We start from the raw sequence: 16,261 nt of genomic DNA, 5'->3' as shown, positions 1-16,261 counted from the left end.
TACAATAGTATAATTTAAAAATTTCTTTAATTCATAAAATTAATAATAATAAAGTGGTATTGGTAAAATGAATAGTAAAGTTTTTATTTAAAGATATCTATTTTGAAAGTGGAAATTCCGTTTAATGGTAAATTTACAAATGAAAATAATGAAAAAAAAACTGCAAATAGGATAATTTCTAAATTTCCCCATATAATACCCAATTATTTATAAGTAATTACCTTAAGCAATGTATAATCATAATAATCTAAAGATATTCGACACTGAACGTAAATTATTATTATATTATACATTATTATTAATTAAATTTTAAATGTCTAAATGTATTGTATTTTGTTTCGTTCTTAGGTTCTGATGCCGGGTCAGTCCGGTAACCCAACTCCTCCTCAAGCAGCACCGGGGACACCGACTTCCCTGCAACACGGAGGCGCCGGCAGCGGAAGCCCATCGGCGGCAGGAACTCCGGGCATGGTGTCGGCGGCGGGACTGGGTGGGCCGTCGCCCGTGGCGGGTGGTCCCCCTCCGCCCAGCCACCACGTATGCTGCGAGTCGGGCCGACCCATGCTGACCGACCCCTTGACCGGTCAGACCATGTGCTCCTGCCAATATGACGCCCAACTTCTCAACTACCAGCGCCTGGCCGCATCGGGACTCCCGTTGAATATGTACGGCACAGCGGCAGCCGCGGCCGCCGCTGCCGCTGCGGCTTACGGCGGCGACCAAGGGTTCTTGCCTCTCGGGGCCGCCGAACAGTCAGCCTTCTACTCTCCCTCGGTAAGCGCCTTACTCTCTAATTAGTTAATCAATTGAATTAGAACCGCCCTGCTGTTGTTAGCCCTTCCGTTGGCGGGGAACAGGGGGGGACACCTTTTATCCACGTCGCGTCTATATTTTCCACCTGTTAAATGAAAAGACATTATGGCGTTGGAAAATACTTGATTAAATTCGTGTATTATACCTTTTATAACTGTGTCGTTTGAAATTTAATTTAAGGTTAAAATTATAATGAATGATATTATTTATACTAACTTCATCGGCTAATTTTGGGTATTTTTTAGCTAATTGTCTCAACGAAGTTCACATATATGTCACTAGGGATGATTGACGCTAGTTACGTTAAAAACAAGTCCTAGCTCGTGTTAGTAGACGATTTTTTCATTTAGTTCATACTCTCTTTAAGAAAATATATTATGTTGGAAGTTTTAATATTTTCGATTTTTAATTTAGTAATAATAATTATAATACCAATAGTACTAATTAAAAGTTTTTGGTAACGGTAATTTTATATGTTAGATTAAAAAATTTATCCCCTAATTCTTTTAACTAATTGTATTGAAAAAATGAAGTATGTTGTAAGTTTCAATATTGTTGTTTTCCTCAAAAATTGGAAGCTAAATGGGTATTCGCGTTATTGAAAATTATAAAGAAAGTATTAAATATTTTAAATTAAAATTCGTTTACATCTGTACTATATAGAAACTTAAAATTAGCATCAATATAACAATATATATATATATATATATATATATATATATATATATATATATATATATACATAAGTTATCCGGTACATTAGTAATCCCAGTATATTCGAGGCACAAAATTACTTAACCAACATAACTCCTGTACAGCGTATTTTAACATTATTTGATCAGATACTCTAGGAAAAAAATTAATGTATAGAACAACGGATATTAATTCAAAATTAGCACGCTTATTTGAGATAAATTATTTTTCTAGTCGAAGTAACCGCTTAAACAGCTGTTTTTGGGAAATTCTTATCAAAATAAACTATAGCCTCAAAACAATTAGGTAATATCTAGTATATACAGAGATGGCGTTTTAATCAAATAGCTTTGCGAGCAAAATCGGTTTAAACTATTCTGTTCTACAGGAACCCTTTTTTTTGCCACATCGCGTGACAGTTTCGTCGAACTCCTTATTTACTTTATTCGCACCGTTTATTTTTTATATTAATTTAAATACTGGTTTAATTATGTAATAGGATTAGCGGATCGCGTGGCGAGGAAATTTTATTACCGGCATTTAAATATTTCAGAAAAAATTATCTTTGATTGACAATTTTTTTAAATATGGTTTATTTAATATTGGATTATTTTCTGCACGTTGTTTATTACATTGGTGGAGAATTTTACGCGAATGAAACTTATCTGGAGAACAAGATACAACTGAAAGCTCTTATAAGTTGTTAAATAAATAAATACAGTTAATATGTAGAAACGTTTATTTTTGCGTTAATCTCTTAAGATTTATATCTTGGAGAATATAATATTTATTAAGTCGTTTTAATTTAGAAAATATGTTAAAATATCATGCCTTTTAAGTATATCGTATAACGTACCATTTATAATGAAAAATTTACGGTAAAAAAATTCATATTGGATAATACCCGTAAGCTGTTGAAATTATTTTAACACGGTTGATAATATTGAAACTTCAGAGTTTGAAATTATCTTTTAACGCCGTTGATAATATTGAAACGTGTAAATTTGAATTTACCGTTTAACGCAGTCAAAATATTGAAACGTGTAAATTTGAAATTAACCTTTAACGCAGCCAAATATTGAAACGTGTAAATTTGAAATTAACCTTTAACGCAGCCAAATATTGAAAAGTGTAAATTTGAAATTACCGTTTAACGCAGTCAAAATATTGAAACGTGTAAATTTGAAATTACCCTTTAACGCAGTCCAAATATTGAAACGTGTAAATTTGAAATTAACGTTTAACGCAGTCCAAATATTGAAACGTGTAAATTTGAAATTACCGTTTAACGCAGTCAAAATATTGAAAGGTGTAAATTTGAAATTACCCTTTAACGCAGTCCAAATATTGAAAGGTGTAAATTTGAAATTACCGTTTAACGCAGTCAAAGTATTGAAAGGTGTAAATTTGAAATTACCGTTTAACGCAGTCAAAGTATTGAAACGTGTAAATTTGAAATTACCCTTTAACGCAGTCAAAATATTGAAACGTGTAAATTTGAAATTACCCTTTAACGCAGTCCAAATATTGAAAGGTGTAAATTTGAAATTAACCTTTAACGCAGTCAAATATTACTGTTTAACGCAGTCAAAATATTGAAACTTGTAAATTTGAAATTACCGTTTAACGCAGTCAAAATATTGATACGTGTAAATTTGAAATTAACCTTTAACGCAGTCCAAATATTGAAAGGTGTAAATTTGAAATTACCCCGAACCGCAGTGAAAAATATTTAATCATTGGACGCCATTTACACCAAATTTTAACATTACTATGCCTATAACCAAAATATTGATCCATCAATCGGTACTTCGTGTTCTATTAATAGTTTTGAGAATATAATTCTGGAAATTATACCAATGTAAAATTGGTTATTTTAGCCCACTCTTTGAAACCGGACGTCTTAAAAAGTTAAAACCTAAAGATACATGAGCCATAACGACTATAAATAAATTTAAAAAGTTACATACTTAAAGATTTCCATTTTTCACCGAGTTCCCAACGTTACTTCTAACGACAAATTTAGCGCGTTCACAAATCGTTCGAAAAAAAAACTGAAAAAAAAAGTGGCATTTGGAAAAATAAACACGAATTGAGTTGACTTTTAAATCATACAGCTAGAAAGGGAAATGATGGCGTTGCAACGAGAGAAATGGTGAGTTATTCGAATTATGGGGTTTACGGAGTTTTCCTTCACGTGCACCCGCCAAAAATTTCGCTGATTCGCGTTGACTTTGCCTTAAATTTACGTTAATCACCGCCGTAGCTAGTCTTTCTTGTCGAATTCGGAGGTCTCCCCGCGTTAACTGCCAAATATGTTTGTTTCATTTTAGGATCATTATTTTTCTTAAAAACCTTTGGACGTTTCTACCCTATTTTTTCAAAGGTTTAAAACCGTACTTATTATGGAGTAGAAAATAATAAATATTTTAAAATAAAGTAGAAAATGTTAAATACTTCAAAATGAAATAGAAAATATTAAATGCTTTAAAACTAAGTAGAAAATATTAAATGCTTTAAAATAGAGTAGAAAATGTTAAATGCTTTAAAGTTAAGTATAAAATATGAAAGGCTTTATAATTAAGTATAAAATGTGAAATGCTTTAAAATGAATTATAAAATATTAAATGCTTTAAAATTAAGTATAAAATATTAAATGCTTTAAAATTAAGTATAAAATATTGAATGCTTTAAAATTAAAGTAGAAAATATTAAATACTTTAAAACTAAGTAGAAAATATTAAATGCTTTACAATTTTTGAATGCTTTAAAATTAAAGTAGAAAATTTTAAATGCTTTAAAATTAAAGTAGAAAATTTTAAATGCTTTAAAATTAAATAGAAAATATTAAATACTTTAAAATTAAGTAGAAAATATTGAATGCTTTAAAATTAAGTAGAAAATATTGAATGCTTTACAATTAAGTATAAAATATTAAATGCTTTAAAATTATGTTTAAAATATTAAATGCTTCAAAATTAAGTAGTAAATATTAAATGCTTTAAAATTAGGTAGAAAATATTAAATGCTTTAAAATTAGATAGAAAATATTAAATGCTTTAAAATTAGATAGAAAATATTAAATTCTTTAAAATTAAGTATAAAATATTGGATGCTTTACAATTAAGTAGAAAATATTAAATGCTTTAAAATGAAGTATAAAATATTAATCGCTTTAAAATTAAATAGAAAATATAAGAGCGTCTAAAACTAAGTATAAAATGGTTTAAAATTAAATATATTTAAGTCACATGTTATGTTTTGTATATATTCGATTATTTTAAATTAATTTACAATTCGAATAAACAGTCAAAACAGGTCTAATAAATATGTCTAATATCAAGTTATTTCAAATTAAATGTTTGTATAGATTCAGTTATTTTGAATTAATTTATCATTTGGAAAAATAGAGCAATTTTTATAAATAAATCTAGTATGAAATCATTGAAAATTAAATATAAAATAAATATATAAATTAAGATAACGTGACATTATAGAATCGATTATTTTCAACTAATTTAATATTCGAATAAAAAGTGTAAATATTTTATCCTAATAATTTAAAATTTTCATCTAAGAAATATTATCTATCAGAAAACACGACCTTAAACTATCAGACCCATATTCCTGAATATGAAGATGGCAGGCATGAGATAATGGCGTCCATGTGAGGTCTTGAGTGGAACAAACACGCCAAGCATCGCAAATATTTCGATATAAAACAGCGGGGATCTTAACACTAATCACGTGGTCGTTAAATTAGTTATAAAATGCAGCATTGCGATTGGTGTTAGCCATCTCCAAAATCAACCACCAGGATTTGACATTCAACTTTTGTATAATAAAAACCGGGGGCTTGTCCCTCTGTTTTATTACATTAAGAATAAATTGGAAGATAAGAACTTTAGCATTCCTTTACCTCATAGCGCCAAAAAAACCTTAAAAAAACTCTATAGATGTGGTAAACGTACACCGTTGAATTTATTAGTATAGTCTACACAGACGAATATACAGATTAAAAAAATCGCGAGTCCGGTTCACCGCGGTAAACTCCGATGTCAAATCAGATAGCAATTGGAGAAATTTTTCCAAAACATTGGAATTCTAAGTTTTTCCCATAAGGAAAAAAATCGTATCTCTCTGTATACAAGGTTTTTATTTCCAGTTCTTTGAAGAGATTATTTCTTATCGTGACCCCTGTAGACCGTACAGAAATCAGGAGGATAATTCGTGAATTTGTATTAGCGGTTAATTTGATTAAATGATTAATACTTTTAAAACTAGAAAATACCAGCTCTTTATAAGGATGTTAAGACTGATTTAACCGATAGCGTTCAGAGTCGCCTTTTCAAGATTACGCAAAAACTTGTTTCTCCAGTTTTTCAAGTTATTTTCCTCCGCAAATGTTCAACATTATTGAGACATTATTTACCAATAATGATTTTGCCAGATTCCAAATAACATATATTTACAGAGTAGTTTTTTTTTAAATAGCATCGAAGACCAAAATAAGGTTGTGATGTTTGTCTAAATAAGTCGGTGGTTTAAATTATTATTTTGCGAATTTCAAAAGCGTTATTTTATGTATACTAAAAGGAAACTACATACACGCGATGAATTAAATTCAGAATTTATTTTTGGCATTATCTTTTATAGTTGTAACTAAAAATATCCAGTATTTTAATTCTAAATGAAAAAGCATGGCATCTTTAATTTTAACTTAAGGGTGATTTACGGTAAACTCAAGTTTCAATTAAACTCCCAAATATTTCAATAATTAATAAAAATTAAAGGTAGCTTTTAGAATTTAATTACTAGGTTATTAGAACCACCCGATGTCGAATCGAAGACAAGAATCTGAGCAATATTGATTTTAGACAATTTTTTTTATCTCTTTTTACATGCATAATCTTCACAACGAATATTCCAAATGAATTAACATTCTAAACTTTGACCTTAAAATAAACGATTAACAGATAAAATTTGAGGTTCGTTTCCCAAGCTATCAAGGTGTTCGCTGAATTATGTTTGTTTAAATTCTCAGTCTTGATAGGTATCTGCTTTTGAAGATTCAGAATTCGTTTTACGCGATACACATTTGCTTTCAGAAAATGCGCGTTAGCTTTTTCGTCAATTCACTTTTTACAAAATGTTCTTATAGTGTTTCGACCTTAACAAATTTAATATTTTCTTTTACTATTTGCACATTCTCTTACACCGATGCATATTCGTGTTTCGAATTAGATGTATAACCAGACTATATCAGAAACTTAAGTGTTACAGTGCCATCTAGAACAGGAATATTTAAAAAAGGCATAGAATGGTTGAAGGAAAATTTAAATTTTGTCTCAATATCATTGGATACAGTTTCCCCAACGGCCATCTTTGCTTACGCATTGCAAACAAAGTTGGCCCCGGTAGAAATTTTCCTTCCGGCACCACTGTTGAGAATTAGAACAATCCGTCAACAAATATCTCCCCGAGAACACGAATTTGAACAAAAGGAAGATAAAATTTGAGATAAGGGAAAAGTTAAAGTTCTATCAGCTTGTCTTTGCAGGCTAGTACAATAAATAATATACGTAACAAATGATAGAAAAGCAGGGCCTCCGCTCGCGTTATCCGAGACCGAACTATTAACGTTAAATCAACAGCAATTGAAATGCGAATAAAACCCATTAAGAGGAGGCCGTCGAGAAATGAGTAGGTGGTGGAAGGAGGGATTACTCCGTGGAACCGTTATTTCCCCTTTCGAGTATAAATAGGGGGCAGATCTCGTAAAACCCCTCTTTTCAACGCTATCACGCAAGCGCCATCTCGGATAACATCGAGATCGGCGGCGGCGGCGACTCCGGGGTCACCTTCCGTCGCCTGGTCGTCTTGTCTCCGTCAACCGCCCTTGACAATGTCCGAAAGCGCCTAAGTGATTCTGACGCTCCCTTACCGCGCACTGCCACTCGCGATTGACTCGAACGATGGTATTTTTCGGCAGGATGGGTGCCCCCGTATAAGCTACTGATCCGCCGACGACGACAGAGACTCAGCGGGTCTCTCTCAACTTGACGACATATCGGGGTTTCTGTTTTATCCAGGCCATGGAGACTACGATTTTTTATTGCTTATACGCGCTAGGGCGAGTGTTGGTTGGGGCTATATTCCCTAACTATTGGATCGGATAATTTCTCGCTTTTTATTGCGGTATCATTACGCGCTAAAATATAGGCCTTCTCCCAAAAAACGCCTTGAGCTCCCAGAATCCCACTCCCTTCTGTACGACCAAGATTCGCTGGTGCTAAGTTTAAATATAAAGGCTGGTTTTTATTAAGCCAAAAAAGACGTAATGGCGAGCTTTAGCTTTTGAAATATACGTTAGGCCTAAAGGTTGGTTTTAACTACGACCAAAAACCTAAGATGGCGAGCGTAGACGCAAAAAACGTTTATTAGGCCTAACGCAGATTTTTTGCGTCCTCACTCGTCGTTTCGTTTTGTCTTAGTGAAAACCATTTTTAATGACAGTATACTCAAAAATCGTCTGCAAACATACCCCACGATTAATTTTTAACGTAACTAGCGCCAGGTACGTTAACGTTTGTTAATCCACGGCCAACTTTGACACTCGCGCAATAGCGGCCAACCCATTGGCCGAAATTCCACGAACAAGGATTTTCCCGCTATAAGCTATCGGCGTTTTTACATTGGCTTCAATGCAAAAACTATTCTGAAAATAATTTTCCGCTAGGGGCGCTCAGAGCCGAGAGTTTTTTTGTTCGTAGGTTAATATAGAAATTTCAACGAAGTTGGCCTTGGTTAAACCAAGTGGCAGAAATGCGAAATTAGGTGATCCACTAGAAATATAGTACTTGTAAAGTACCGCAGAATCATTTAAATTTCCGAAATATTGCTTGAAAAATGCCCAATTATCATTCGTTGTTTCTGATATCACAAGATATACGGAAGAGCAATACTTGTCATTCAGACTTCATTTTTCAAATGATTCTGTGACCGTTTAAGACATTGTAATAGTACTAACACCGACTAAACAGTAACGCGTTCTGGTAATATCTGTTTATTCAGTTCGGCAAGGCGACAAACGGTTTTAAAAGGGTACTAAATAAAGGTAATTTACTTCTGGTTGAAGGATAGATCAGAAGCAAATGGATTTATTCGGAATAAAAAACCTCTATGATACTCTGGCACGGAGTATAACCTCTCTAAACGGCCTATTATGGTTTTTCTGTTGTTGATAATGGGCTTAACCAGACCAAAATTCGATAGCGTACGCAGAAACAAAGCTTGTACACGGCGCCATTTTGTATTTATTAATATATATGCCTGACCGAAATCAGCACGGAATGGGGTCTAGCTCGCGCGTGGATAAATCATTAAGAGAGAGAAAGAGCTAAAATAAATAAGCGGACCACGAAATCGACTGTTCTCCTACAGTGGTGGAACAGAGTATACAACAGCTAACGAGCCGCGCACGCCAAATATGACGTGATCGCGTCTATTAAGATCATTTTTTGGGGGGCAACATTCTTTGCCGTAGTACCTGCTGGTGAAGTATACGGAGCAATGTAGCACCAGCATTTAGGGTGCTGGACACGTTTGGCGAAGAATAACAAAACGAATAAAATAAAGAAACAAATACAACCACACTGGTTATTATATTTGGCGTCTCGGGCCTAACGAACTTTGGCGTCGTCGATTCGATGCTTATGTAAAAGGGTTTATAACATCCTGTATCAATTATTTACATTGCTATATAATGCTTGTTGGAAAATATGAAAATTTCGATTTCTATTGACGAAAAGTTATATGTTGTCGATGTAAACTTATAACTTTTCATTGTTAGAATTTGTTCTAGCATATTTGGCTGGTTTTCACTAGGGTAAAAGTGTCTGGACGATGAGCTTAGTCTTATTTTGATCAGCGCGAAAATGCCATGACACTGAGCGTCGTCGCAAAGACGTAACGGATATTTTTTGCTTCGATGCAAAGAAAAATATTAGGCCTAACGGAGATTTTTTGCGTCGACGCAAAAATTTCAAAATTTATATTAGGCCTAACGGAGATTTTTTCGCGTCGACGCAAAAATTTCAAAATTTATATTAGGCTTAACGGAGATTTTTCGCATCAACGCAAAAAGTTAGATTAGGCCTAACGGAATTTTTTGCGTCGTCGTTATGGCGATTTTGTCTTAGTGAAAACCAGCGTTAAGTATATATTTTTTGTCCATAAGCTTGTCAGTTAGTCGAAATAATTATTGATAGCTATGTATGGAGTGATGTAGAATTGATGTCATACCCAAAAATTTAAGGCCTCTAGCAAGAAAAATACGGAACTTAAAATCAATTTATCACTCTGCACGTTCTCACTATGACGACCAGACAATGAGCTGATATTAGGCCTAATGACTTGGTCTGAAGCTCACCAGAAATTTCTGTCAATACATAATTATTTCCGTAACCAATATCAAACAATTAGCAAATTTGGATGTCATCCAACATATAGTTTTAGCAGTTATTATACCTACCTCGAGGCTTTCAGAATGCAAGACTCGTACAATCTGAGACAGGATCTTTATGGGCGCCCCCTGGTAGCCATTAAAGTGCTCGATGAAAGGCCGACTTATAGGAAGAAGGGGTCTCCGGTTAATCAAACTCGTCTCGTAAGAGAATAGCCTATGTATACCGAACGGGGGAGATTCCAAGCGCAGCTGGGGTGTTCCCATAGATGGCTCTTTTTTACGGTCATCTAAATGACGCCATCGACGGACCATTCCGATGGGTCATTCGTCCTTTCATTAGATCAGCGCGCGTTCTACGTCTATATACGTGGTCGTGTCTCTCTCTCTCTTCTGCCCCTGGATGCGTAGCTTCTTTTTAAGGCCTAGAAATGGCCGCCAAATTGGTCGTAAAGAGAATTTTAGCCCACCGATACTATCCCTTCTCCAACAAGTGCCCGCACTAAAAAACCGATGCCGTATTTAACGTCTAGCTTCCCTCAGGTACACTTTTGGTCGCGGACATTTTAGCCGCACGATCTGAGATGTTCCTCGTGGACAGTGATAAAAAGAACTTGCAAACGAGGCGTTAAATAGTTAAGTTTATATAGAAATAAAGTTTCTTTTCGGTCTCATGATTAAATTTAAGATTTAAAATTAACCCGTGTTCAATAAGGATTTGATCTAATTCTGACTTACTCGCGAATGATTACCGTTTATAGAAACTTGATAGAATAAAATTTTCTTTTCGGTCTAAAAGATTTGGTCGATGTTTAATTTTGAGGTTTAAAATTAACTCATGTTAAGCGGGTATTTGGTCTGTGTTTAAATTTGAGTTTCAAAATTAACTGGTGTCAAGCAGAGTTTTAATCTATGATTAATTATAGGATTTAGAATTAATTGGTGTTAAGCGGGGATTTAATCTATGATTAAATTTAAGATTTAAAATTAACTGGTGTTAAACGGGAATTTTATCTGTGATTAAATATAGGATTTAGAATTAACTGGTGTTAAATGGGAATTTAATCTATGATGAAATATAGGATTTAGAATTAACTGGTTTTAAGCGGGAATTCAATCTAAGTTTTAAATCTTAAATTTAATCAAACTGGTGTCCAACTGGGATTGGGTCTAATTCTGATTTACTTACGATTGTACAACGTAAACAAATGATCAACTATGTTTCTAACGTAATTTATTTTGAATCCCAACAGGCGAACGGTTTCGATTTGAAGGAGAACTTGGAAGCGTGGAGATCGTTGCAACCCTACGCGGCGTCCATGTATTACCCGTACGAGTCGGCGGCGCTGGCGGGATACCCCTTCGCTAATGGGTAAGTGCGACAAACATTTAGAAATTACCGACAACGAAAATTAATATCCGCGACAGGCATTCAACCCCGCCGCGTTGGCATTTGTATAAAATAAACGCAACAACGCGAATGGGACCCGAAACTGAAACAACTAATTTATAGGGACTCCCCTCCTGAGCCGGCCTTTTAATACAATCAGTTCCGACACTGGCGAGGTTCAAATAATCAGGATATTACTATTCCAATATTGTCCGCCCGTAACGTTACCATTACCAGCTAATGATCGTACAATTGTGCCGGCCAAAACGAGTATTACCAAAAAAATATTCACTTGGATAAAAAAAATCGGCCATTATAATATGGCGCCCCTGTTTTGGTAAGAAGGACCTAGTTGGCTTTTAAATATTATTTATATATACAGGGTATTTCAAACGGTTATGCAAAAATGTTCATTAGTTAATTGTAGGGGGTGAGTTAAGAGCTCACATGATTAATTTTAAATATTTAAAAATACGCATTAAAACTAAAGAACAATATTTACAAAAAATTTAATTGAGATATTAAAAAGTTCGTGAGATAGGTAAAAAAGGACTTTGTAAGCAAATCGAGGTAACCAGCGTAAAAAAGTAAGCTTAAACAGTATTTAAAGTCCCTGCTGCTTGGTTTGGCGCTTGTTGCAACCTACTTCCATTGGCTAGTAAGCCACACTTAGAAGCTCTCTGGCGTTCTTTTAACTCATCGTAGGAAAATGGGGAAAAACAGGCATACTTCTCAACTCACCCCCTACAACTCCTTAAAATATTTGCATCACCTTTTGAAACACCCTGTATATATATATATAGACTATCTCGGCAGCTCTTGACTGCTCTCGAAATTGATTCAACGGACTAAATCTGTATCTTTCACTGAGCTGGCAGTCCATTTAGAGAGGTTCCAGTACAAACGGTACCCGATCACTAAGGGTAAGGCGTAGTATCGGTCGCGTATCGTCTTTCCCGGGCTTGGGCTCTTGGGCTTCCCCCGCGGCATCGTTCAGCGCACCTCTCGATCTTCTGTCCATCCCCCGCCATCTTCATTGAGCAGTTTTACAGGCGGTGATAGCGAGGGGAGCGGGTGCGGGTTTAAATAGTCTATTATAATAGGCGAGAAGCTTTCGCGCCGGATCGCCTTCTTCGCTGCACGACCGTCCCCGGGGAGAAGCCCACCCTCCAGGAGAGGAAGATATCAGACATTCGAAGAGTGAAAGTATAGGCCCTCTCGCGTGTCTAAGAAATACGGTTTCGCGTTACCGATGGGGGATCTTCCATAAAAGGAGTCTTGCTTTTAATTTCAAATTCTTTTGACGTTACGCAATTGCGTTTTGGTGTAAAACGTTTCTGATGGAATAAATCTCTTTAAAGGCCTAGGTTTTCTTCTGCCTGTCTCGCTTTAAATTAGGCCAACATGTTCAGCGGTTGGCCTACCACCAGGGTATTTGTGCTCCACTAAGTTAATTTAAAGGGGACATGCAGAAAAAAACCTAGGCCTTTAATGCTATAAATGTTTGTCCTACAGATAGGCTTGGTTTCGAAAGTTATTACAATAATTCAGTTATTTATAATATAAGAAAATAATAGTACTACGTCACAGTTTTTTTCAATAGTTTTTATCGTGGGGAGAAAAATGTTACCACAATAGCGGCCATGGCCAAAGCTACGGAGTGCCAAGTCTCTATTAATCTATGTATCTTGCTAATGTTATTCGATTGAAACAATCGTAATATTTTTATCATCATTTAACCAATCGTAGTGTAAAAAAATTAATAATAAACAGCTAGGCTAATACCCTTGGCACCACCATAGGCCTAAGTCATCAAGCGACGTTTAGAGCCAGTAATTCAGGTGGCCGGGTTACAACTTGTAGACGGGTGGTGGCAAGCCCAGCATACCACGCGAGCCAACAGCTCTATACACTAACTATTACCGTTAACCTCTACAGGTTTTTATGGACTATTAACAGAAGTTGATAAGATATCTCTTACGAAAGAAGTATTCCCCTAAATATCTTGCTAATGTTATTCGAACGAAACATGTATCTAAGCAACCTCCCGTTGTTTTTACATAAAACGTTTGGGTAGGAAAAATAGTGCGCGGCCAAGTCCGTCATATATTGATTTTCTAATTCTTTTTCATTGATAAAATACGCAGTATAAATTTTGGTGTTGTTAATGTTCCGGAAACATTTTTCGCAAATCGGGAAAATAAAAAAATTTAAACAGAAATTACTTTTTAAGGGTTTTTAATTTTTTTTTACTTTATCGATATAAAACGTCTAATTACAGTAAACATACTACAAAGCATTAATAGTGTTACATTGTTAATAAGTTTACAGCTAGTCTAGAGGTTTAGTTTTACTTTCAGAAACGAAAAACTGAGGCGAAAATACCGCTTTATTTAAATTTGCAAACAATATTAAACTAATCATGGAATGAAAACTTTTTTTAAATTATTTGAAAAAATACGGAACATTTTATATTTTACATCAATAAGCGGTTAATATTTCGGAAAATGATTAAAAAACATGTATTATTCGTAAAATTTGAGCTTTTTATCGAAAAAAACGTCGTTTTTCCGATTAATTTTACAAATTTATCAAAAAATTAATCGGATAATACAGAAATATAAGTTACTTGATCAAAACGTTTTACGAATAATTTTGAGAGCTTTATCTATTGAATAAAAGTTAACCATATCCGACCTCTAGGTGGAAAACTAGACCATAATGCCCGCGGAATCGCGAAGTATAAATTATTGCGCAAAATAATGTTTACAATGCCCAAAAGATGACTTTAAATACCCAATTACAAAATAAATAAATGGCGTCAAATGAGTAGAATCCATTAGTTACGGTTGTCCACGAACACTCGTCCATTATTGTCACAAGTCACTATTCGTCATTCAAAAGTAATTGAAGCATGTAGATAACTCGGAATTGACTTTTATACATATTTTAAAGGGTCAGATTTTCGTGTACGGACACCGCAATGTCGCGTGCCATGATAACATCAACTAACTTTCCAAAAGTCTCTAAAATTTGTAATCGCCGAAAATTCCCCGGAGATCCTAAATACCGGTCCTGACACCGAAACAATTATACATCGCTCTTAGTTGTTATTACAACTTTCACGGATAGATATATTATTTTATACTTTTTGACTTTTGCGTTATTACCGGAGATATATTTTCCAGACCAAAATATTTCCATATAATTTGCATAACAATGTACCAGCTATAATGTCGTTGCTACGTTAAAACGTTATATTTTTGAGAACAGATGGATGAACTATCATTATAAGTTTTAATACGAATATAGAACCGCGAAACAATTCGGAAACTCGTACGTCTGCGTCGAGCATTTGATTGCAACTCTATTGTTACTGAGCGAGATATAGAAATACTTATTTTTGGAAATCTGGAAATTAACGAGGAATATAGGAAATTTGAGAAATACGGATAAATGTAGAAGTATTTGAGAAATACGGAGAAATTTAGAAATACTTGAGAAATAACATAAATATAGAAATATTTGAGAAATAACATAAATATAGAAATATTTGAGAAATAACATAAATATAGGAATATTTGAGAAATAACATAAATATAGGAATATTTGAGAAATAACATAAATATAGAAATATTTGAGAAATAACATAAATATAGAAAAAATTTGAGAAACGGAGAAATATTTGGGAAATATTTGAGAAACTGAGAAATATTTGGGAAATATTTGAGAAACGGAGAAATATTTGGGAAATACGGAGAAATGTAGAAATATTTGGGATTTAACATAAATACAGAAATATTTGAGAAAAATCATAATTATCGGAAGAAGTCTAAAATATCGGAAATACAATGGAAATATTAAAAAAATTATTAAGTGTCGCACCTTGAATCTAACGTTATCATCTCAAAATTGTACTAGAACCGAAAGCTGTAGTCGAAATTTTTCTCTTTCTTTTTTTTTCCAAAATTTGATAAAGGGACTAAATTTAGGTTTATGATTTTTTCTATATATTTTTTTCTATTGACTTTCTCCACTCAAAAGGGATTTTGAGGAAAGCTGTGCCCAAACCTTTGATACGAAACCCTGTTATTGATTTCTCTCCCCTCTCCGTTCTCTCCCCATCCCCACCCTGGCGGCGGTGGCCAAAGTTATTAATTTTCCCCTGAGAAAGCTCCCGAGTGGATAGACCTTCTCAACCGTGTTTATTTCGAGGAAGGTGACGGTACCTTGTTAAACGTTGAGATAGCTCTGAAAAATTATCCACCACCCAAGATTTATTTAAAGATCTTACTTTGACTAGTACGCGTAATAAATTAAATTTACTTCAAAACTTAACGAAGATGATTACTAATGTTTTTACGATCGCCTCGTCAGAATATTCGTAGGCCAAAAAGTGTTACTATTCATATATAGTTAAAATTGAATAAAAACAACGTATAAAAACTTTAATTTTTAAAGACAAAAATTAAAAATCGACTCAACCAGTTTCGGCGTTGCGTCTAACGCTGCCATCATCAGGAGTTGTTTTTATTCAATTTTAACTATACTAAAGCACTAGTGAGTGGTATTTCTATAATTGGTACTATTCAATTATGAAAATGGTTCATTTAATTCTAAAATTATATCAAAAATTCGAGATATCCAAATTTTATTTAGTTCGAAAATTGAAATATAAAATGTGTTGTTACAATTACCATGTTTCAAATTTATTTTTATTCCGATTTGAACCAAATTATTTAATCATAATAGAACTGGATGTGTCTTGATTTCAATGGGTGTTTCTATAAAATAAATAAATAAATAAATTAAATGTATAAAATGTTTTTCCCCGCGTCACGAGCTTAAGCTTTTTAGTGCTTTATTGGCACGCGCGTGTCGCACGTGGACTTCAAATACCA

At 34.0% G+C, this 16,261-nt stretch overlaps 1 protein-coding gene across 5 annotated transcripts in view; it reads left to right on the top strand.

Moving 5' to 3' along the window:
* LOC149926502 (uncharacterized) overlaps positions 1-16,261 on the top strand; it is a 32,612-nt gene that overhangs the window by 9,740 nt on the left and 6,611 nt on the right. For 4 of the 5 annotated variants that reach the window (XM_090158984.1, XM_090158985.1, XM_090158988.1 and 1 more), the window contains 2 exons: positions 349-774; positions 11,224-11,342. In XM_090158984.1, the coding sequence (XP_090015110.1) occupies positions 349-774; positions 11,224-11,342 (545 nt within the window). Of the gene's footprint in view, positions 1-178; positions 270-348; positions 775-11,223; positions 11,343-16,261 lie in introns of those variants that run through there. The other variant, XM_090158987.1, reaches the window with a different exon arrangement.

This window comes from Leiobunum rupestre, chromosome 9 (genome assembly GCF_980474605.1).
Source record: "Leiobunum rupestre chromosome 9, qqLeiRupe1.1.hap1, whole genome shotgun sequence".
Lineage (NCBI taxonomy): Eukaryota > Metazoa > Arthropoda > Arachnida > Opiliones > Sclerosomatidae > Leiobunum > Leiobunum rupestre.
This window is presented reverse-complemented; position numbering and strand designations above follow the sequence as displayed.